The sequence below is a fragment of the Oncorhynchus kisutch genome, linkage group LG6 (genome assembly GCF_002021735.2).
Source record: "Oncorhynchus kisutch isolate 150728-3 linkage group LG6, Okis_V2, whole genome shotgun sequence".
In the NCBI taxonomy this organism is placed as follows: domain Eukaryota; kingdom Metazoa; phylum Chordata; class Actinopteri; order Salmoniformes; family Salmonidae; genus Oncorhynchus; species Oncorhynchus kisutch.
The window spans coordinates 26508207-26532170 of NC_034179.2; the positions used below are offsets into that span (position 1 = coordinate 26508207).

General features: G+C 41.4%; 1 protein-coding gene across 7 annotated transcripts; it reads right to left on the reverse strand.

Moving 5' to 3' along the window:
• Positions 1–2646: 2646 nt before the first annotated feature.
• Positions 2647–21253, reverse strand: aifm1 (apoptosis inducing factor mitochondrion associated 1). 7 transcript variants are annotated; one of them, XM_020485209.2, is made up of 22 exons: positions 20975–21253; positions 19769–19899; positions 18680–18788; positions 18557–18583; positions 13617–13679; positions 13431–13496; positions 13253–13327; positions 13093–13146; positions 12928–12984; positions 12752–12817; positions 12138–12286; positions 11877–12007; positions 11702–11792; positions 11242–11326; positions 11049–11125; positions 9111–9219; positions 5277–5384; positions 4873–5102; positions 4493–4635; positions 4276–4400; positions 3486–3679; positions 2647–3364 (listed from the first exon to the last, which is right to left on the reverse strand). In XM_020485209.2, the coding sequence occupies exons 1-22, from the start codon at positions 21060–21062 to the stop codon at positions 3293–3295; spliced, it is 2250 nt and encodes a 749-aa protein (XP_020340798.1). In that variant the 5' UTR covers positions 21063–21253; the 3' UTR covers positions 2647–3292. The 7 variants fall into 7 exon arrangements, with proteins under 7 accessions (XP_020340798.1, XP_020340797.1, XP_031682366.1 ...); XM_020485208.2 differs by having other exon boundaries at positions 13093–13161; XM_031826506.1 differs by having other exon boundaries at positions 13093–13176; positions 20975–21224.
• Positions 21254–23964: the final 2711 nt, after the last annotated feature.

Here is a 23964-nt window from a genome sequence, read left to right on the forward strand (position 1 = left end):
CACCTTTTAGTATACAGTCCAAATAAATATCCTACAGTTATTGGTCATTATTTTACAAAATGCAATGTATGATGATCAACATGATTAGCTCATCAAAATCTATTTAATATCTATTATACATGTATTATTTTTAGGCACATTTAAAAAATATATCTTGTAGAACATATGAACCTTTCAAGGTGAAAAAAATGATTTTATTTCTCTGTGATTTTCATATAATTGGGAAAACATTGCACATTCCCCATGGAACAACTTCTCACTTCAAAAGTAGATGATCTCTATTTCTTCAGTTTACACAAATGCACATTGAAACAACATTTTCATTTTTCTTAGTCTCCTTTTAGTTTTACTCAAACAACCACAAGCTATAATAAAACAATAAGTACTTACTAAGCCAAAAGGCAAGACAATTATGTATCTTACCTGCATTGTAGAAAGCAGACCGAGGAGACCCATACCATCCACAGGACTAATGAAAGCATTCTCTGCTTACAGCTCTATGTATAAAAAAATACAAATGGATGAAGAAATGTTTATAGGCATATAACTCAGTGAAGAGTCTGTGAATCTAGGCTGAGAAACATGGTGTTGCTCCTCTACCCAGACAAATCCATATTGAGCCCTCTGAGCCTCCGGCTCTCTGCAGGTGTAACATCCAAGATGATGCTGGTCTATAATTCAAGGTCTGGGGAAGTTTTGCCATGTGATTTTTTTGTGTTGAAGACCCACAAGCTTTGTGTCTTTTTCATAGCCAAATGCATGCTCCAGGAATTACAGCAGGAATATTTAAAGAGACAGCAGCATTTGAGACCTCTTTTTTATACATTTTTTAGTCAGTGAGTCTTTAAAGTTCCAATATTTTGAGACTTTATCTTATGATGGCTTTAGACTTTCATGAACACAGTTTGGATCCACAGTCAAGGCATTTCCTATTAAATAAATACCTTTTTTCACCTAAAAAGAAAAACACAGTAACAGAGAACATGGACATACATTCCCCAAATATATATTCACTGAACAAAATTTAAACGCAACATGTAGTGTTGGTCCCATGTTTCATGAGCTGAAAAAAGAAATCCCAGAAATGTTCCATATGCGTATATTTCTCTCAAATGTTGTGCACAAATTTGTTTACATCCCTGTTAGTGAGCATTTCTCCTTTGCCAAGATAATCCATCCACCTTGATAGGTGTGGCATATCAAGAAGCTGATTAAACAGCATGGTCATTACATAGGTGCACCTTGTGCTGGGGGACAATAAATTGCCACTTTAAGATGTGCAGTTTTGCCACACAACACAATGCCACAGATCTCAAGTTAAGGGAGCGTGCAATTGGCATGCTGACTGAAGGAATGTCAACAAGAGCTGTTGCTAGAGAATTTAATGTTAATTTCTCTACCATAAGCCCCCTCCAACGTCATTTTAGAGAATTTAGCAATACGTACAAACGGCCTCACAACCGCAGACCACATGGGGGGTATTTCTGAGGAGTATTTGTGTCTGTAAAAAAGACCTTATGGGGAAACACTCCTTCTGATTGGCTGTGCCTGGCTCCCCAGTGGGTGGGCCTATGCCCTCCAAGGTCCACCAATGGCTGCATCAATGCCCAGTCATGTGAAATCCATAGATTAGGGCCTAATGAATTTCAATTGACTGATTTCCTTATATGAACTATAACTCAGTAAAATCTTTGAAATTATTGAATTTATATTTTTGTTAAGTATATTTCTAGATACAAGTCTACCTCCATTATTAAAATAATTAATTTCAAGAATGTATTAAATAAACATTAATTGGTAAAAGGATTTTGAATTATTCAAGAATGAAGAGGGGCACTCAAGGCAGTTAAGCAGACAAATTAAAGAATAAAGGGCACAACATTGTTATCAAAAGGAAAGTACTTTCAAGGTGTACAATACAAAAGGGAAAGACATTTTGTATATTTCTTTCTTATGAGAAGTTTTCTCGACTAGTTAATTAAACTATCCCTCGAAGGGATACGTTTTCTGTTCACAGGTTAATTACTTGTCTCTTTCAACACCTAGATAAATTATCACACCTTTGGAGGAACTCAGTAGTAACGGTCAGACATAAGGCAGCAATACATTTCACACATTACTTTTAATAATTACGCCTATGGCAGACTATCTTAGCAAAAGCGATGCTAGCTGTACCTCACATGTTAAGACAGTTCCTTCACATCTGTAAAAACGTTCCCGCCTTCCCACAGGGAGGTATTTAAGAGCCAGTGTCGGCAGATTGGGAGAGAAGAAAAAAAATCTTTAAAATCATGCAAGTTTTCTGCATGTAAAAACATTTCCAGTTCCATAGTGGTTAAGTAGGCCAGCTTTAATTTTAATGTGGCAGCCTTCTGTAGAGTATAAAGTTATACTGCAGACCTACTTTCCCAGTGAGTGGTTCTGTATGCTGTAGCCCACAGGTCAGGCGCCCTTGGAGCAGGACTGCCTGTTCCCATCCACTCTGAGGAGAGCCATGGCACTAACCTGAGAGCTCCCAGGACAGGAACAGTCTGTGGGAGCAGTGCAGGCAGGTGAGCAGTGATTGTTGGGAATGGATCTTTTGTTCAACAAAACGGTCTCAACATGGTAAACCATAGCAAAAGCCACTGCATAAGAGACTCCATATTTGAGCTTGTGTGATTTAATTACAAACATTTAAACAATGTGAAACCATGTTATAATACAAGTTCTCTTGGAAATGTATCAAGGGACTTTAGTGCTTACAGTCCATATCAGAACCAGTTCTCATAACCGAGTGATAACATCTTAGGAAATAAAAATGCAAATGGTAGGATAATTTCAATTTAAAAACATGTTTATTGCAGCCTTTAACAATAGGAGCTGCTCTGATCACACTGAAAAACAACCTCTATGTACCAGTATGTTGTCAGGCTTGCACACAGTCACCTGTATTCCCAGGATGGACAATTTCACCTTGATCACAAAACGCAACAGAATAGATCTGGGGGCGGCATTCATTCTATATAGAATGATTAGACTGATCGACATTGGGAATATTTCTACTCACTATCTTGAATAGAAAATAAGAAAAAAAACATGCATGTGATAGAAATTACAAACATGACAATATTCCAGCGACATTAAAATGTACAGAGTAGATTTGTGTCCAGAGATTCTCCCTTTTCAAGTGCATCATCATAGTGGGGTCTGCCAAAGCCTGGCGATGACTGTGAAAGTTCAAAGCCTTTATGAGTAGTGACAGCACACGTCTCTCCCAGCATAGGCTCAGCCTCCCCAGAGGAGAGAAGACTCAGTCGTCGTGAATGTTGAAGAGCTTAGCCACTTCATTCAGATCGGCATGTTCCTCTCCATCTTTGATGATCTGCAAAGACAAGAATGCAAAGCAGTCTATATTTAACTGTGTTCAACATCACTTAAGTGACATGGAGCGGGTTAAAGAACAGAGAAAATATGTATCCTCTGACATTTGTGACAATTCTCACCTTCCTTGCAACGGGCATTCTGTTGAACACGTTCCACAGGATAATGCCCACCACCACTTTGTCTCGCAGATAGAAGATCACTCCTTTCCCGTAGTTGTCCTTCTGCTCGGGTACTGGAGGGGGTTCAGGGGTGGAGGAGGCTACAGGGCTATTGGCCGTCCCCTCCGTCTCACTCTCCGAACGGATTCCAGTTCCTATCGGGATAGGAAAGACGCTCAGTCTATGTCTTTGAAACAATTGTTGGGGGGGGGGGTTTAAAAGTTGAGTTGTAAAACAGAGGTCCTTCTGTAGAATCAAATAGTTGTCGGCACATGCTTTGTAAACAACAGATGTAGACTAACAGTGAAATGCTTACTTACAGGCCCTTCCCAACAATGCAGAGATGAAAAAATTAAAAATGATACCGCGAGGAATGATTACACAATGAGCAACGATAACTTGGCTATATACACAGGGTAATAGTACCGAGTCAATGTGAAAGGTAAGAGGTAGATATGTACATATAGGTAGGTGTAAAGTGACTAGGCAACAGGATAGATAATAAACAGTAGCAACAACGTATGTTATGAGTCAAAAGAGTTCATGCAAAAAGGGTCAATGCAGATAGTCCGGGTAGCTATTTAGCTGTCTTATGGCTTGGGGGTAGAAGCTCTTCAGGGTCCTGTTGGTTCCAGACTTGGTGCATCGGTACCACTTGCAGTGTAGTAGCAGAGAAAACAGTCTAGATCTTGGGTGGCTGGAATCTGACAATTATGTTGACTGTAAATCAGTATAATGTGGATGGTTATACCTGACTTCTCTGTGGCAGCTTTGGGGGTGTCCTTAGCAGTGGCTTTGGCAAATACTCCAACCGTTGGAAGGCTACTGTCTACTATCCCAATGGCCTCATAGCCTACATCAGGCCCCAGGTCACTCCTGTGGGACAAAATAGGACATGAGATACAAGGTTAGAGGAGAGGGAGCCACTGACGACTAGTGACAAGGAAACTGAATGATATGACTCGTACCAGAACATGGACTGATGCCAGTAGGGCTTATTGGCTCCCGTCATGTTCTCTCCGGCCAGCCGGCCACTCACGACTGCATGGTCATGGTGCTCCACTCGCCTGCGGCCCAGTCTGATGTCATAGAAGCACGCTGCATCACCTGCCTGTAAACAGAGGACACAAAGGATCACAACAGTGGCCTACATAGTCATGACACATCGGTAATAAATGACCACACTTTTTAGTTTATAGTTTCCTTGTGCTTGAGAATGAGCGTAAAGGATGCATATCTTATGAGATGTTCTCAATCTTTCAATGGGGGAGCTCTTCTTTACTGAGAATTGACCTTTCAGAAGAAAATGAAGTAGGAGCCGAAGACAACCACTTGAATTTGCACTTACCACCCATATATTGGACCTAGCCTGCAGTTCTGCGTTGACCCGAAAGCCCCCAAAGTCAGAGTCTACCTCCAGACCTGCTGACTTGGCCAGCTCTACGCTGGGCTCCAGCCCAACAGCTGCAACAATATGGTCCGTCTTCACCACACGACCATCCTTCAGTTTGATCTCCACTTTACCATCTTTGAAGCTCACAGCTTTTACCAACGCTTCTGTGATGACCGCCACTCCCTCTGTAAAAGGTGAAAGATGAATTTCGGTATAAATAACTTACTTAAAAGAAGTATCAACCAGGCGAGGTTGGCAATGGCTGCCTCAGTCATTTCCACAGGGGAGAAGAAACTGCCATATACAGTCTATTAGTGAAACATACAAGTAATAGAGATTAAGAGGTTTCCCCTCCTTACCGCTCTTGACTTTGGCTGTTGTCCAGTTGCTTAGATACTCCGGCAGCACCTTTCCCATGTTGCCCTTCTCAGGGAACATCTGGATTACCTCCAGGTCAGAATCAGCAGCTGAGAGAAGGATGGACAGAGACACATTACAAAAGGGGCATTTCACTGTGGTGAATGTTGGTTCAGTAATAGTGTCAAATTAATTGGAAAAACACGTTTGAAAATTTGGGCCATAGACACATCCTATGTGTTTTAATCAAATCAACGATATGCACTGAGCTTGTCTGATACTTTAAGTGAACTGTTGATTAAATAATTAAGTCACAGAAATGAATAGAGGGAGTTCGACCACAATTGATTTGAATGTGCCTGGCCTGGCACAGACTTGCTGTGTTATTTTTTTTTTTAAAGACTGCGAGGGACTGTGTGACTAGCATCCGTTCACGCTCTGTCCTCCCTGCTGCAGCGACCACCACAAAACATCAACTGTGTGCCTTGTACTGTTGTGTTACCGAAATCTCTCATTTGTCTTTGACAAACATTCCCTATCGAATGCACGTGACCAATAGGGCCTGACCAATAGAACATTATTAGCACATCAATAAATTGGTTATAAACAAACTCTGAACACCGTAACAACAAAATGGATGCAGAGGACGTGACAAATAAACTTGCAACGGGAGAATGTTTACTGGTTGCTCAGGAGGTAAAGGGGAAGTCTGAAGAGTGGAAAACATTTTACTAGTTGTGGAAAATACTGGAGATCAAGAAAAAAAAGGTATGGAGCAAGAGCTGCGTGGATATTACATGCGCGAAACAAGTGCTGTTAGATTACAATATTTTTTCCTGACCGTTTGGAACCACAAACACAAAAATTGTAAGTGTACTTGAGAGTCTGTTGTAATTTTTGTTTTGCTTTTTGTAAAGCCTTTATTACAGAAAAGACAAAAAACAGTCACATTCATCTGTTAATGCAATTTCCGAAATGGAACGGTTTAGGCCTATTTATTGTTCATGCTAATTATTCAATAGTTGCTTTGTCATTTTATTTTTAAGCAAAATGCTTGATTGCATTTCATATCATGAATGACTCCTATGCTGTGTGATGACATGAACAAATTAATGATTCAGTAGCCTATATAAAAGTATTGCAAGGTGTTTAATTGCCATATTGTAATTACTTCGCCGCCATGGCCTATTTATTGCCTTAACTCCCTTATTTGACCTTACTTGCACTCACTGTATATATACTTTTTTCCCTACTGTATTATTGACTGTATGTTTTGTTCATTCCATGTGTAACTCTGTGTTGTTGTATGTGTCGAACTGCTATGCTTTATCTTGGCCAGGTCGCAGTTGCAAATGAGAACTTGTTCTCAACTAGCTTACCTGGTTAAATAAAGCTGAAATGAAAAAATAAAATAAAGCTATTAAGACTAAACAGGACGCGCTCTTAGGCCTATAGCTCGATGATGGAATACAAGGCTAGTAAACCTAGTAATAACATTACTTATTTATCATCATAATAGTAATAATAACAATAAGGAGATCAAGGAAAAAGGAGGGTTATCATAATAAACATAATTTGACTATTTGGAACAGCGTAAACACTAAATAACAATAATACCATGGTCCAACGAAAAAAGTATAAAGCCTTTATTACAGCATAGCAAAGATTAAAAAACAGCCACATTTGAGAAATTGTTGCATGAGGCTTGGTGCTCACGGAATCAGTAGGTTATTAAACAAGCATGGGTGCTTATTTCTGTAGATACAGTGCATTCGGAAAGTATTCAGACCCCTTTACTTTTGACATTTTGTTACAGCCTTATTCTAAAATTAATTAAATTGTTTTATTTCTTCATCAATCTACACACCTCATAATGACAAAGCAAAAACAGGTTTACAGGTTTAAAAAAATACAAAAACTGAAATATCACATTTCCTTACGTATTCAGACCACTCAGTACTTTGAAGCACCTTTGGCCATGATTACAGCCTCGAGTCTTGTTTTTTAAATATATATTTTTTTACCTTTATTTCACCAGGCAAGTCAGTTAAAGAACAAATTCTTATTTACAATGACGGCCTAGGAACAGTGGGTTAACTGCATTGTTCAGAACGACAGAATTTTACCCTGTCAGCTCAGGGATTCGATCTAGCAACCTTTCGGGTAACTGGCCCAGTGCTCCAACCACTAGGCTACCTGCCACCCCATATAATACCGAAAGCTTGGCACACCTGTATTTGGGGAGTTTCTCCCATTCTTCTCTGCAGATCCTCTCAAGCTCTGTCAGGTTGGATGGGGAGCTTGCTGCACAGCTATTTTCAGGTCTCTCCAGAGATGTTTGATCGGGTTCAAGTCCGGGCTCTTAGCTGGGCCACTCAAGGACATTCGGAGACTTGTCCCAAAGCCACTCCTTTGTGGTCTTGGCTGTGTGCTTAGGGTCATTGTCCTCGTGGAAGGTGAACCTTTGCCACAGTCTGAGGTCCTGAGCGCTCTGGAGTAGGTTTTCATCAAGGATATCTGTACTCCGTTCATCTTTCCCTCGATCCTGATTAGTCTGCCGGTCCCTGCAAAACATCCCCACAGCACCATGCTTGGTTTCATCAGACCTTTTACTGAGGAGTGGCTTCAGTCTGGCCACTACCATAAAGACATGACTGGTTGAGTGCCACAGAGATAGTTGTCCTTCTGGAAGGGTCTCCAATCTCCACAGAGGAACTTCTTAGTCACCTCTCTGACCAAGGCCCTTCTCCCTCAATTGCTCAGTTTGGCCGGGTGGCCAGCTATAGGAAGAGTCTTGGTGCTTCCAAACTTCTTCCATTTAAGAATGGAGGAGGTCACTGTGTTCTTGGGGACCTTCAACACTGTACACATTTTTTGTTACCTCCCCAGATCTGTGCCTCGACACAATCCAATCTCCGCGCTTTACAGACAATTTCTTCGACCTCATGACTTCGTTTTTGTTTTGACATTCATGGTCAACTGAGGGACAAGTGTGTGCCTGTCCAAATCATGTTCAATCAATTAAATGTATTGCTGGTGGACTCCAATCAAGTTGTAGAAACAGCTCAAGGATGATCAATGGAAACAGGATGCACCTGAGGCTCAATTTCGAGTCTTATAGCAAAGGGTCTGAATACGATATTTAATTATTATTTCTTTTAGACATTTGCAACATTTCTAAAAACCTGTTTTTGCTTTGTCATTATGAGGTTTTGTAATGAGAAAAAAAAATATTTAAATCAATTTTAGAACAAGGCTGTAAAGTAACAATGTGGAAAAAGGGGTAGGAATACTTTCCAAATGCACTGTATATAGAAATGATTTATAAAACAAGGCACATTTAACAGTTAGGCAATTAATTATAAAACTAATTAAATTGTGTTTTCCTCTCTCCAATTAAGGCAAGGGCTGTTTTCTCATCTCCCAACTCTACTGCTGCATTGTTCTCAACATCAATATGCTGGTTAACTTTGTTATTATGCACATAGCAACATGGTCCAGGAAATGGCGCCAATTCAACAGCGCACTAATGTGTTTCAGAATTGCGGACAGCGACCACTATCCAACGCAGAAGAAAGCGCATTTGTTATAAAATTATATTTTATTTGTGTTGCACCAACGTTCTCACATAATATAACCACCATATACAATTTTAGTTTCACATGTATGAGACTGATGGATTGTGCCATCTCCACGGTCTCCCCAATGGATAAGTCCACTGTGACAGGTACGAATCAGACAGGTGTCTTGTACACTATGAAATCTTGGTCGACCAATAGCCTATCAACCAAACAATCGACCAGTGGACAAAATGGGGTCAGCCCTACTTAACTTACATCTCCTGCCCAGGGCACAGGCCAGCTCACTCCCCAAGAAACCTCCTCCAATGATGGTGATGGATTTGGTGTCTCTGGAGACCTTATCCAAAGCTTTGAAATCTTCAACCTAGGGATGATATAAAGTATTCCCTGTCAATGATAGCAAGTAACTACAAGTATTCCCTGTAAAAAAAACATACTTGCTGGCACTTATCTTAAACCATCATTTATTTTGAATGATCGACATCACTATAGTTTTACGCAAAACAGGAAGTACATGACATAACTCAAGGCTCCATTGTAACAAACCTAACGCAATGGTAAATCGAAGTGCAGGGGGTACCGCTATAGGTTCAGGGGTGTCAGAAATATTTGTACTAATTTCACCATCACAGTTATCGGTGCACTTGCTGGCGTTGGCGCGAAAGGGCTAGGTTTTGATGAATAAAACTTTGTGGGTGTGGCGATACGTGGTTGCTTCAAGTTCTGTATTGCCTTGGAATCAACGCCAATGTTAGTCCATTATAGTTTGTTAAATGGCTTACAGAAACTAAAATAAAATGTAGACCTATCTTTGATAAATAGGTTAACTTGAACCCATTTGCAGTCCATTGTTCTAAGTAATTGCATGGCTTCAATAGCATTCACACTGATACAGCCATCATTTCTCCTTGTGGGCATATAATATTAAAATGACAGACTATGGAGAGTTTAACACTTATCCAAACTTTTCACAGTAGCTGGACAAAGATCCAATATAAATAGCAAAGGATAATGTCATTATACTGCTCCCAAATATGCCTGTTTTTTTAATGACCATAATCGGAACCATCTTACAGGTCAGATCTCCAGAAGTTGCATTGCAAGAGCGCTATGGACATGGTCAACATAAAACCAGGAAGGTAAATTATTCTAACAAGTTTGGTTGTAATAAAATTAAATGAAAAATCAATGTTGTTTTTTTAAACAATAAATGTAAAGATATCATAAAAATCAACAGGTTAAAAATACAGGCATTGCTGTTGAACCAGCCTTCATTATAGCAGGCCTAAGGGAGGGCTTGGGTTTTTTACGTATGAAACGGGAAAACAAGACATTTTTACAGGTTACAGATAACTTCAAAAATGGAGGTTCACCGGTATTCACCAAGGTTCTCATCTCTTGTTTCATGATAGGCATAGACATGTAGCCTGCATCATGGAGGGGGTTTTACGGACATCCAGAACGGGACCTACATGACTAAAATAATGTGGGCCTGCCTACAATGCATAGATTAAAAAGGTCATGTCAGCTCAGTTTTACTCCTCTCAAACTTGATATTTTAAGAAAGCTTTGATAAAGATTTATTTCCAAGCTGTCTCAGAAGCCAAACCCTTTATCGACAGTCTTGACTACTTTGTATTTCTAAATACAAAGTATACAGAGGCACCAAAAGCACATTAGCCTACTCTTGTTCCATGTTCATATGGGCAGTGTGCTTCTTGGCTAGATAGGCTGCGTTTGAGGTCAAAAATCATATTTTCACCCCGCCCAACTGAGCTAATATAAGACAGGTAAATTGCCAAACCTGGCGTTAGGGCTGGAAAATGCCAGCGCAACTGCAATTTCGTCATGGAAAAACGAACGTGCGTTTGACACGAGCGCCACCTTAACTCCAGTCCGAAAATAGAGCCCCCAGGCTTGTGATGCATTAACACCAGATCGCATCAATCAAGCACAAAGGCTCTCCCTGGTGGCTCTCCTTACAGATGGAACATGTCTAAGTTATGACTTGGAAGTCCCTGAAGATGACTAAAATAATTGCCCCTTCCTAACATTGTAAAGGACCTAGCTTCAGCATGTTTTATTGTCATGTCAATTACAAAATTACAAAACAAACACAAAATTAATGAATCATCGTCTTGTGGCTTCTGCCCACACCTTTTAAAACATTGATTCTTTAGGCAATGTGTTTACCTTTCTAAACAGTGTAGTCCTCTTTGTCACCTCTTCTCCAGCTCGCTCAATCACTTGCAGATTCCTTGGGATTCCACCTTAAGAAAAAAGCTCATATTAATTACTGCTCAGTCCTAGCCTGTTGTGAATGTCGCACACAAGTCAGCAGCTAAACAGGATGCGCTCAATAAACTGGATTTACACCATGGTTTACCTGTGGCAATCAGGCACTTATCATAGGAGATCTCGGTGTCGTCACTCAGTGTCACTTTGTTGCCCCTCACGTCCATGTGCACCACCTGAAGAAGATTAGGGAAGGTTTGATAAAAATGTGATATTAGGACAACATGCTCATCACTCACAGATTATTCTTCATGGAGGTTGGGTGCTGAATTCACATTAGTAAAATACATTGAGTGAAATGGACAGCACTCTAAGGATACGGTTTAATAATTTATTCACCAATAAATCATTCACCAATCATTTAATTATTAAAGATTATCCTTGGAGTGCTGTCCATTGCAATCTCCAAGAAGGTTTGATAAATCCTTTTACTAAATCAGAATAAGTTTGGAAAAGATAGTATAACTAATGAAATGTAAGCAAATTCTTCAATTATATAGAATATAGCTCAAGACCAGAATACTATGCTATAAAAACAAATAAGCACCAACCTTTTTCCCAGTGAGCACAGCCACTCCACCATTCTCCACTTTCTCCAAATCCTGAGGACTAACATAGAATGAGGGAGGCTGGAAGTAGATGCTGAAAACCAGAAATAAACATGCATTAATACAAGAATATTGTACATGTTGATTGTGTTCTGTTAACATGTGAGCACACACACACCTCCTCTCCTTGCCATTCCACTGTTTGAAGCGCAGGGTGTCAACCACACTGGGGTCATCAGAGAACCACAGCTCCTTGGAGAGAGGAGGCCTCATGTATGGAAGGTCTGGTTCATCAGTGATAATCAATACCTGTGGACAGATATCAAAAGAAAAATAGATTTTGGTTAAGAAGCTAAAATAGATTAGTTATGGTCTAAAGAAATCAACATGAGGTAGGACTGCATTACTCTGCAGATCAACAACAGAGAGGCCCACTAACCCTGGCTCCTGGGTCCCTGGCCCTGATGGAGCGTGCTGCAGCGAAGGAGGCCGTGCCTCCGCCAATCAAGAGGTAGGGGGCGTGTGAGGGAAACTCTACAGGGGTAGGTGCAGGGACCTCAGCAGGTGCAACAGTTGCAGGTTCCGCAGCTGGGACAGCAAATAGGTAAAATCACTGCCTGGTCTGATACTGTGGACTCAGAGGTAGACCCCAAGCATGCTCCATCCTGCTGTACAATAGAAAACCTCAAGTCTAAAAACACCAGAACCATGTGTAGGAGATTATCATTTAGCCGTACAATGACCATTGCACAAGTAACCTTAAAAAAGGAAAGGAGATTCAAATGGAGTTAAGGGAAAACAAAAAAAGTAAAATTGTTATCCATCCATGTGAGAGCTTTATCACTTAGCATAAACAGGACCCAAACATAGACAACGAGTAACCTTAACTGGGAAGGAGAAAATGAAATCAACGTAACCATAAACAGAAAATGAATAAAGAAATAAAAAGGAGATGTGTTGGAAGTAACCATATCGTGTTTACAGAAAAACCCATAGTGCTGTGTTGTCTGTCTGCCCCCTCCCACTCCAGCAGAGGTTGGACTCAGGTCTTACCACTCTCTGTCGTAGTTTGCGGCTCCGCTGTTTCTGCAGGAAGGCTTCCTGCTACTGGTGTTGGTTCTGTTAGTATAACCGAAGCGTTAGGCAATTGGGAAAAAAAATCTGAAAAATCTATTTTGATCATTGAAAAATATGGGATCATTTTCCCATGCACTGGTCTGAGTGCTTACCAACGGGAGCAGGAGGCTCTTCTGTAACCTCTACGGGGGACGGTTCCACTGAAGGTTCTGTTTAGCACAATGGCATTTAAAAAATGTAACGGCTTATTCATTATGCTAGTAGTGACTTCACAAAAAATAAATAAAGACTGCATCTTCATTGGCCAAAGCTCTTACCAATCAGAGCTGGTGCACTTGGCTGCTCCACTGCTTCTTCTGAGACAGATCTAGCTACAAGTGCTGCTTCTGTTAGCATGGGTCCTAAATTATTATTATTAACTCTATTTCAACTAAAATAAAAATGAACAATGATTTATTCCACGAAGTCAGATCTTACCACTCTTAACTACTGGATCAGCATCAGGCATCCCTACTGATTCTTCAGGAGCTGGTTCTACCACCGATTCAGTTGCTGTTGAGGGTAATCCATAGTCCATGATTATAGGGTGAACTCCACATCAAAAACCTATGTGAGTGGAGGGCCTGCTTTCTTCATCCATGCAACCATGCCTTACCAATCTCAGCCTCTGGTGTGGTGGGAGGATCCTCTTGTTCCACTGCAGCAACTTCAGGGGACACTTCTGTGTATTTGACCAACATTCTTTAAAAAAGTTCTGGGGGTCTATGATACTTACAGGCCAAGCATTGATTTGACAAAAATTGGGAGTTTTCTTCTAGCAACTTTAAGCCATCACCCTCACCTTCGACAATAGGGGTTACTTCCGGAGTTTCCACAGGAGCATCTTCCGTAACAGGTGCAATCTCTGTTAGTAGGCATGACCGTAAAGGTTAAGGGGAGTGGTACAAAAACAGAACGCTTGAAAATGTGCTGCACTGGTTTTAGCTCTTCTCCATTTGATATGACGTAGGCAGCTTAACGGACTTCATAGAGGAGTTAACTGTAAAGGTGGGATCTGCCTCCCTCAATTAACACAACCAGAACATTAAGGCAAAACATAATACAATAACACACACAAAATTCATTTTCAACAATATGTAATAAAAAAAAAAACAGAACATTCCCATAATATCTAGTAGTTATAACGGGAAAAGAAGCAGAGATTGGAAAGGCTGTGGTGTTAGTCAAGATGGTAAACTATTCAAATCAAACTTATTACACAGTACCTGTGGGCTAGGTATTGTGTCAACCAACAGATAGATAGCCGATAAACTCCAATGACGATGCCCCCACCAACATGTCCCATCCAATTACCACATCCTAGCTATACGTTTGAAATAGTACACATTACATTCAAGGACATGGTATGGTGGGGCATGTGAGTGGAGTTCCAGAACACATGTGCTGTCACAAAACAAGATTGGATGAGTACACATTGCACCCAGACAGTTGATCCAAGTTTGAGAAGACAAAAAAAATTGCAGAATAGGAACAAAGTAGACAACAGGGAAATGTGCTGACGGGAGGTGAGCCACTTGAAAAGGGCGTTAAAACAGAGAAATAGTCACATGCCACAGATAGAAGAGGAGGTTTGACCAGAAACCGGCCCCATGCAACACTCAGGACAGGCAACTAGATAAGCTAGTTCTCAGTCTCTGAACTTAAGCATCTCTATACACATAATGGGGTGTGAATGCGTTTGGAAGTTCCAGATGTGACTGAGGAATATACGTATATAAAAAGCTATATATTCTATAGAACTTGTAGATAGTTCCGTTGTTTCACAGGGGGCGGGTTCCTCTGGAGGTGGGGAGACCTCCTCCATAGCTGAAAGTGACACCTTGCTCTCAGCCGCTATAGGCTCAGCGCTCTCCTCGCTCTCAGCCGCTATAGGCTCAGCGCTCTCCTCGCTCTCAGCCGCTATCGGCTCAGAGCTCTCCTCGCTCTCAGCCGCTATCGGCTCAGAGCTCTGCTCGCTCTCAGCCGCTATCGGCTCAGAGCTCTCCTCGCTCTCAGCCGCTATAGGCTCAGAGCTCTCCTCGCTCTCAGCCGCTATAGGCTCAGAGCTCTCCTCGCTCTCAGCCGCTATAGGCTCAGAGCTCTCCTCGCTCTCAGCCGCTATAGGCTCAGAGCTCTCCTCGCTCTCAGCCGCTATAGGCTCAGAGCTCTCCTCGCTCTCAGCCGCTATAGGCTCAGAGCTCTCCTCGCTCTCAGCCGCTATAGGCTCAGAGCTCTCCTCGCTCTCAGCCGCTATAGGCTCAGAGCTCTCCTCGCTCTCAGCCGCTATAGGCTCAGAGCTCTCCTCGCTCTCAGCCGCTATAGGCTCAGAGCTCTCCTCGCTCTCAGCCGCTATAGGCTCAGAGCTCTCCTCGCTCTCAGCCGCTATAGGCTCAGAGCTCTCCTCGCTCTCAACTGCTATAGGCTCAGAGACCGAACCCTGCACAGAGGTCTCTTCATGGTGAAAGATCACATGCAAAATCAACACATATATGTATAGCTAAAGGCCTTCTACCCTGCTGCAACAGTTAAGGGCCATATAATTGACCAAACTTAAAGGATCAAGCTCAGCAAAGCTAAAGGCAGCCTGGTAAGTGCAAGATGATAGACAATGACGAGGTTGAACAAATGGAAAGCAGAAGCATGGTAGGTTGGTAGACAAAACTATAGTTTTCATGTGTTTGAACACACAATTTACAAAACTATTAATTTACATAACTATTAATAACAGCCGAATTAGTGTTGCAAACAGAAGTGACATTGGTGTGATGCCAGGGGTAACTGCTTTATAGAGTATTCATGTTTTCACTGAAATCTTGCTCTGCCCACCAAACTTTAAAATCTGAAAAGTCACAAATAAAAACCGAACCATCCCTGTAAATTAAAACAATATCCAACATAAGCATCCATGCCCCCTTAGTGGTGCTTTTCCAGAGTTTGACAATAAACATCCAAATATGAAATATACAGTACTTTCGGAAAGTATTCAGTCCCATTGACATTTTACACATTTTGTTACGTTACAGCCTTATTCTAAAATTGAATAAATACAATATGTTTTCTCATCAATCTACACACAATACCCATAAAGACAAAGCGATAACAAGTTTAGAAATGTTAACTCATGTATTCAAAATAAAAAACAGAAATTCCTTATTTACATAAGTATGCAGACCCTTTGCTATGAGACTCTAAATTGAGCTCAGGTGCATCCAGTTGCCATTGATCCTCAAATCAAATGTTATTTGTCACATGCGCCAAATACAACAGGTGAAATGCTTACTTACAAGCCCTTAACCAACAGTGAAGTTCAAGAAAAAGTTATGAAAATATTGAATAAATAAAATAAAAAGTAACAGTAGAACTACATAACAATAACAAGGCTATATACAGGGAGCCCGGTACAGAGTAAATGTGCAGGGGCACAGGTTAATCGAGATCATTTGTAAATGTAGGTGGGGGTAAAGTGACTATGCATGGATGGTAAACAGCAAGTAACAGCAGTGTAAAAACAAAGGGGGGGGGGTGGCCATTTGATTAGCTGTTCAGCAGACTTATAGCTTGGGGGTAGAAGCTGTTAAGGGGCCTTTTGGACCAACACCTGGCACTCCGGTACCGCTTGCTGTGCGGTAGCAGAGAGAAGTCTATGACTTGGGTGACTGGAGTCTGACAATTTTTCGGGCCTTCCTGACACCACCTGGTATATAGGTCCTAGATGGCAGGAAGCTTGACCCCAGTGTTGTACTGGGCCGTACGCACTACCCTCTGTAGCGCCTTATGGTCAAGATACCGAGCAGTTGCCATACCAGGCGGTGATGCAACCGGTCAGGATGCTCGCGATGGTGCAGCTGTACAACTTTTTGGGATCTGGAGACCCATGCAAAATCTTTTCAGTCTCCTGAGGGGGAAAAGGTGTTGTCGTGCCCTCTTCACAACTGCCTTGGTGTGTTTGCACCATGATAGTTTGTTGGTGATGGGGACACCAAAGAACTTGAAACTCTCAACCCACTCCACTACAGCCCCATAGATGTTAATGGGGGTCTGTTCGCCCCTCCTTTTCCTGTATCCACGATCATCTCCTTTGTCTTGCTCACATTGAGGGAGAGGTTGTTGGCCTGGCACCACACTCATAGGTCTTTGACCTCCTCCCTATAGGATGTCTCATCGTTGACGGTGATCAGGCTTGCCACTGTTGTGTCATCCTTAAGATGTTTCTACAACTTGGAGTCCACCTGTGGTGACATGATTTGGAAAAAAGGCACACACCTGTCTATATACGGTCCCACAGTTGACAGTGTATGTCAGAGGAAAAACCAAGCCATGAGGTGGAAGGAATTGACAGTAGACATCAGAGACAGGATTGTGTTGAGGCACATATCTGGGGAAGGAACCAACACATTTCTGCAGCATTGAAGATCCTCAAGAACAAAGTGTCCTCCAGCATTCTTAAATGGAAGAAGTTTGGAACCACCAAGACTCTTCCTAGAGCAATCGTGGGAGAAGGACCTTGGTCAGGGGGGTGAACAAGAACCCGATGGTCACTGACAGAGCTCCAGAGTTCCTCTGTTGAGAACCTTCCGGAAGGACGACAATCTCTGCAGCACTCCACCAATCACGCCTTTAAGGTAGAGTGGCCAGACGGAAGACACATGACAGCCCACTTCGGAGTTTGCCAAAAGGCACCTAAAGGACACTCAGACCATGAGAAACAAGATTCTCTGGTCTGATGTAACCACGATTTAACCCTTTGGCCTAAATGCCAAGCGTCACATCTGGAGGAAACCTGGCACTCTCCCTATGATGAATCATGCTGTGGGGATGTTTTTCAGCAGCTGGGACTGGGAGAATATTCAGGATTGAGGGAAAGATGAACAGAGAGATCCTGGATGAAAACCTGTTTTCGAGTGCTCAGGACCTCAGACTGGGGCAAAGGTTCACCTTCAAACAAGACAATGACACTTAGCACATCGATTGCTCAGGAGTGGCTTCGGGACAAATCTCTGTCCTTGAGTGCCCTAGCCAGAGCCCAAACCCTATCGAACATGTCTAGAGAGACCTGAAAATAGCTGTGCAGCAATGCTCCCCATCCAACCTGACAGAGCTTGAGAGGATCTGCAGAGAAGAATGGGAGAAATTCCCCAAATACAGGTGTGCCAACCTTGTAGCTTTATACCAAAGACTTGAGGCTGTAATCGCTGCCAAAAAGGTACTGAATTAAGGATCTGAATAATTATGTAAAATCATTAAAAAATATATATATATCAAAATGTGCAAACATGTCTAAAAACCCATTTTTGCTTTGTCATTATGGGGTATTATTATGTGTAGCTTGTGGGGGGGGGGGGGGACAATTGAATCCATTTTAGAATAAGGCTGTATGGTATCAAAATTTGGAAGAAGTGAAGGGGTCTGAATACTTTCCGAATGCACTGTATAACTAGGCTTACATGTTTTTCCTCTTAAGAAAAGTCCACAAATAATCCTTTATTCCAGGTTTTGAACAAGGGTTTATAAAATTTCTCGTAAAAAAGGCTCAATGCCTAGCTAGAACGCACCGGGTCAAATTGAAGAATAATTTTGCTTTAATCTGAACTATGCAACATAATTTAGCCTTTTATGATTTTCACCTGACCACTAATGTTATACCATCATGCACATTGTTACATAAAACAGAGACTACATGTTAATGTATGACATAAGGGTTGGGGACAGGATTGTTATCGGCAAGCAACTAAAAATTCTCACCTTGTGGAGTTTCAGCAGCTTGTTCGCCTGAAAGACAAGATGTACACCACACAAGTAATTTTGTTTAAATGTAAAGACCAAAAAATGCAGATGTGACTTTAGACTGCCAATGTGTGTTCTCACCTGGGGCCTCTGTGATTGGTTGTTCTGGCACTACCTTATTTGGTCTGGAAGCAATTTCATTAATTCGTTCCTGATATCGCTCTTTGTCTCCTTTGATGGTGCGGTAAGCCTGTGAAGATACAAAACATTACATCTTTAAACCTCTTTTCTGGGATTTTTCTGCCATTGAAATCCTTGGGAAGGACACCTAAATGTTTATTTTTTTTTCAAGATACCCATGTCCAAACAGTGTAAAAATACATTTGCTTTCGGGATGGAAAAACACGCGGTATTTGTTCTTTAAATATAATCATTGAGAACTAACAAATCACCAAAATAAAAGCTAGACAGTCAGGGAGAAGTGAAAATGACAAAAACCATACATTTAGCAGTATTGATTTTGTTATTATGTTTGAGCAAAATAACAGCATTAGCCATAGCAAAATGCATAGAATTGCAGGAAACTTGCAAAAACATTTATTTTTATTTTTTATCTATGTCGCCAAAATGGGGGCATCTAAAATGTTATCTAAAATTCAGCCATGCTGACAGGCCCAGACTACCTAGGCCCCTTTTTGACCCTCCAACTCAGTTGAATCTTAAATGACTACATTTGCCAAGTTTAAAACCAGAAGGTCCAACACACAGTATTTAAAGGCCTCTGTCAAAAGACATGTAATGAATGGGTGAATGAGGCAAGAGGGCAATGACAACAACAACTGTTCAATTCCATTGAATAAAGTCCATACATAATCATTAATAGGGTGACCCACACAGGTCTGGCCAAAACTCAGAAGACATCAAATGCAGACCAGACTTGAAATAGCACCTTACAGTTTGAAGCCCTGATGACATTTTGACTGAACTAAAACGGTCATCAGCTATAAAGGTCAACGACCTATGGTGTCCAATATATTTGCCCTACTTGTTTTTTTTAAGCTAGCCTATAGCACTAAGCAGGTGCACGTGACAGTACACTTTCACAACAAAGCATGATTCACAGTACTACAATCAAAATCCTTTGCATTCATATTGTGATTAGACAAAAGAATAATGCACTGAAACTAGTGTGCATTACTGAAAGAAATGGGCAGGACACTTATTACTTACATAAAATCCTCCCCCTACACAGGTTGCTCCCACTAGGAGGTAGTACAAGTTGTTGTCCCCTCCACCCCCTGGAGTTCCTGAGGACATGTGGGCCTGTGGAACCAGTGGCAGTCTTCTCTCATTGTTAAACACTGAAATGAATCAAGGTGTGTGTTAAGTAAGCTGGGCTGGAGCAAAAGCCTGAACATATAGTAGCTGTCCAGGACTAGTGTTGAGGACTCCTGCTGTAGTGTTTTCCATTAGGCTAACTCAAATAGTACATTACTTTTCAGTGGATTAATGGTTATAAAGTAAACAGAAATAGCCTGCATGTGACAAGTTATGACACTTGTCAATCATTCTGGTGATTTCATAAAGATAGTTTAACATATCAGTTGAATCTGTTCTTTGTCTCACCATCTCAATAAGACCTTATCTGCAAAGAAAACCCTGACTGGCTGATAATGATGCATGGCTCAATCATACTAATACTTCCTAAAATACATATACACCTGATGGATGATCCAGTTTGACATTCTAAACAGTCTGAAATAAACGTTATGTGTTTATGCACCCGAGACCGTGTTACAAGCCAAGCCTCCCCCAAGTTATATAATTTCTGCAAACATTTGAATATTGCCCAAAATGTGAGAAACAAATTACTGAAGTTTCAAGTTCAGTAAGCCAGCTGAGCTAGATGTGATTTTTTTTACTACAGAAAATATGTCACGATGGTCCAATGAAGTTGAGATGACGGTGCCCACCACGTAGCCACGGTGGACATGCTTTCTAGCAACGACCTTGGCGGAATACATGGCCATGGGGAGGTTGCGCCACAACAGTTATGATCAGACAGGGCCACGTCGGTTTAAATGCGAGAATATTTCATCCTAGTTATCAGACAAACCTGTGTGTTTCATTACCCACCATGCGAAATGGTGCTAACTAATCTAACGTTAGTAACTAGCTAGCCAACGTTAAATGTATGTCTAGTTAGCTAGCTAGCTACCTATGACACTTAACGTTAGCTAGCTAACTAGCCGCATCTGTAGTTAGTGCATTTTACTGCACATTAACGTTACTGACTAGCTACCCTAGCAAAGTTATCAGACTGAAGTAGTTCATGTTTGACTTGGGGTGTAGTGTACAGTCAAACCGGCTAACAACTGCACAGTTTCAAAGTTGCACATGCTATCCAGGGCTCACCAATCTGCTAACGTTACTTACATACTCCCCTTGCATTTTGCCGGCACAAAGTTGAAGAGGATCTGGCGAGTGGGGCTAACTTCTTCCACAGGTTTTTACACGTCCACATTTCGAGTTCACGACAGAGAAACCGCTAGCTACAAGCTAGATCTGTACAACAATCTCGTTGGCTCGTTTTTGCCAGAGACTCAAACAGCTAGTACCTCTGAAGTATAATTAGAACGGCTAGTACTAGCTACAAGGCCAGACAGATTTTTTTTTCATCTGATTCAAAAGCGTTTTTTGTCATCACGCAATGCCCGCCCATCTCACCATTTCATTGGTGGTTTACTTTATGTGTACATGTTCTTTCGATGCACATTGGCTCACACTCATGTGTTCGAGCATATCAACAATTTCTCTGGTTTCAATTTTACGCAGTTGGTGTGCGCAAGACTGAGAAAGTAGGCTTGCTCTAATAAATAGATTGTACAAAATAATGATTACAGCAAATATGGTTTAAAACTTTGAGATCTGGTGCTAAAACCCCCAGTGTATTCTAAAACCAGAGCTGGAGAAGCATAACTGTCACTGAAAAATCAGTTGGTGACTTTTATTTATTACATTGTTTGGAACAATATTCAAGAAAAATATTGTCATGGCGGGAATTTAAACTGAATGTGTATATTAATTCGCATATAATAATAATATTATGACTTTACTATTTACCACCATTGTTCTTCTAGCTGTTCCTGCAGACCGTTCTCGAGTTTACAAGTAAATTATAATTTCTGAGTACATTCCGGTTCGACCTAGCTAACGAACTTCCCAGTTAGCTCTGTAGCTGGCAAGATAGATAGCAGGAGGGAAAAAATGGCAGAATACACTCTAGCCTATATACTTAATTTACTTTTTTAAAGTCTGTTGTCACTTTACGAGATGTGTACCTGGGCAACATATTTTCTTATCATCATGATGCTTCTCAATCTGTCAACAATGTGGATACTGACTTTAAACGCCATCAGCCTGATCAGATCAGGCACATTTGCCAAATGAGGAGCATCCTAGTGAGGTTCTGGATCTGAACTTTTTGGTAGCTAATAGCAATTTATTTTCACCAGTTTGAATTAACATAGTGTAACGACCCTGGGTTTATAAGCGCGGAAATTGACGAGCATGCTTTTGCGGCACAGTCGATATCGCGCCGGACCTCGGGCTAGAAAGTCGAGGGTTCGAGACCTGCTCCCCTGCTGTTTCGTTACACTGGTGTCAGAAGTGATCGGACCTGGCATCCACGACAGTGCGTGTGCTTGGCTGGTGAGCGCGTTCCTGTAAAACGCAAGCTAGCTGGAGTCGCATGCTAGCGCGAGGACGCGCTCTTTGTAACGACCCTGGTTTTATAAACGCGATTTATACTATGCTGAACGAGTATGCTTTTGCAGCACAGTCGATAGCGCGCCGGACCACAGGCTCGAAGGTCGAGGGTTCGAGACCTGCTCCTTGCTGTTTCATTACAATAATGTGTAAAAACATCACTTCACCTTGCAGGATAGTGTACAGATGAGTTCCACAGTGTTTAATGAGGATACAACGAGATGTTTAAAGAGCCGTCTCAATCTATTAACCAGTCTTACTCTGGCATAAGAATATTGGGGGAGAACTATCCAACGACACCCATTTATCAGTAAATTGTATCTCTGAAGAATTTACCTTTCCATTATTCTTCATCTAGCTGGCTAATCTGTGTCTCATCTGCATTGTGGATTTTTATTTGGATTTCATGTAATGTACATAGACATTTTTCCAAATTGGTGAAGTGAAATCAAAAATAACTTGTTAAAAATAATTTTAAAAAACAGAAAAGTGGTGCGCACATATGTATTCACCCCCTTTGCTATGAAGCCCCTAAATAAGTAACCAATTATCTTCAGTAGTCACATTATTAGTTCAATAAAGTCCACCTGTGTGCAATCTAAGTGTCACATGATCTCAGTAAAAATACACCTGATCTGAAAGGCCTCACAGTAGGTAACACCACTAAGCAAGGGGCACCATGAAGACCAAGGAGCTCTCCAAACAGGTCAGGGACAAAGTTGTGAAGTACGGATCAGGGTTGTGTTATAAAAAATATCCCATGGAGCACCATTAAATCCATTATTAAAAAATGGAAAGAATATGGCACCAGAACAAACCTGCCAAGGAGGGCATTAATCAGAGAGGCAACGGAGACTAAAGATAACCAAGAAGGAGCTGCAAAGCTCCACAGTGGAGATTGGAGTACCTGTCCATAGGACCACTTTAAGTCGTACTCCACAGAGCTGGGATTTATGGAAGAGTGGCCAGAAAAAATGCCATTGCTTTAAAGAAAAAAATAAGCAAACACGTTTGGTGTTCGCCAAAAGGCACGTGGGAGACTAAAATAGAGCTTTTTGGCCATCAAGGAAAACGCTATGTCTAGCGCAAACCCAACACCTCTCATCACCATCCCCACAGTGAAGCATGGTGGTGGCAGCATCATGCTGTGGGGATGTTTTTCATCGGCAGGGACTGGGAAACTGGTCAGAATGATGGATGGTGCTAAATACAGGGAAATTCTTGAGGGAAACCTGTTTGTCTTCCAGAGATTTGAGACTAAGGTTTACCTGCCAGCAGGACAATAACCTAAACATACTGATAAAGCAACACCTTTGAGTGGTTTAAGGTGAAACATTTAAATGTCTTGGAATGGCCTAGTCAAAGCCCAGACCTCAATCCAATTGAGAATCTGTGGTATGACTTAAAGCTTGCTGTACACCAGCAGAACCTATACAACTTGAAGGAGCTGGAAGTTTTGCCTTGAAGAATGGGCAAAAATCCCAGTGGCTAGATGTGCCAAGCTTAAAGAGACAAACCCCAAGAGACTTGTAGCTGTGATTGCTGCAAAGGTGTCTCTACAACAAAGTATTGACTAATAGTTATGCACGCTCAAGTTGTTTTTCTGTCCAATTTCCTGTTTCACAAATATTTTGCATCAAAGTGGTAGGCATGTTGTG

What these genes read in the sequence shown, in the direction of transcription:
- aifm1 (XM_031826506.1), bottom strand. Translation starts at nt 21,062, where the DNA reads ATGTGGACGTGTAAAAACCTGTGGAAGAAGTTAGCCCCACTCGCCAGA. An exon ending in CTGTGCTCACTGGGAAAAAG is followed by an intron (nt 11,327 to 11,701) that starts GTTGGTGCTTAT and finishes AATCTTCTTCAG; the next exon opens with GTGGTGCACATGGACGTGAG. An exon ending in GGACTACACTGTTTAGAAAG is followed by an intron (nt 9,220 to 11,048) that starts GTAAACACATTG and finishes TATCATCCCTAG; the next exon opens with GTTGAAGATTTCAAAGCTTT.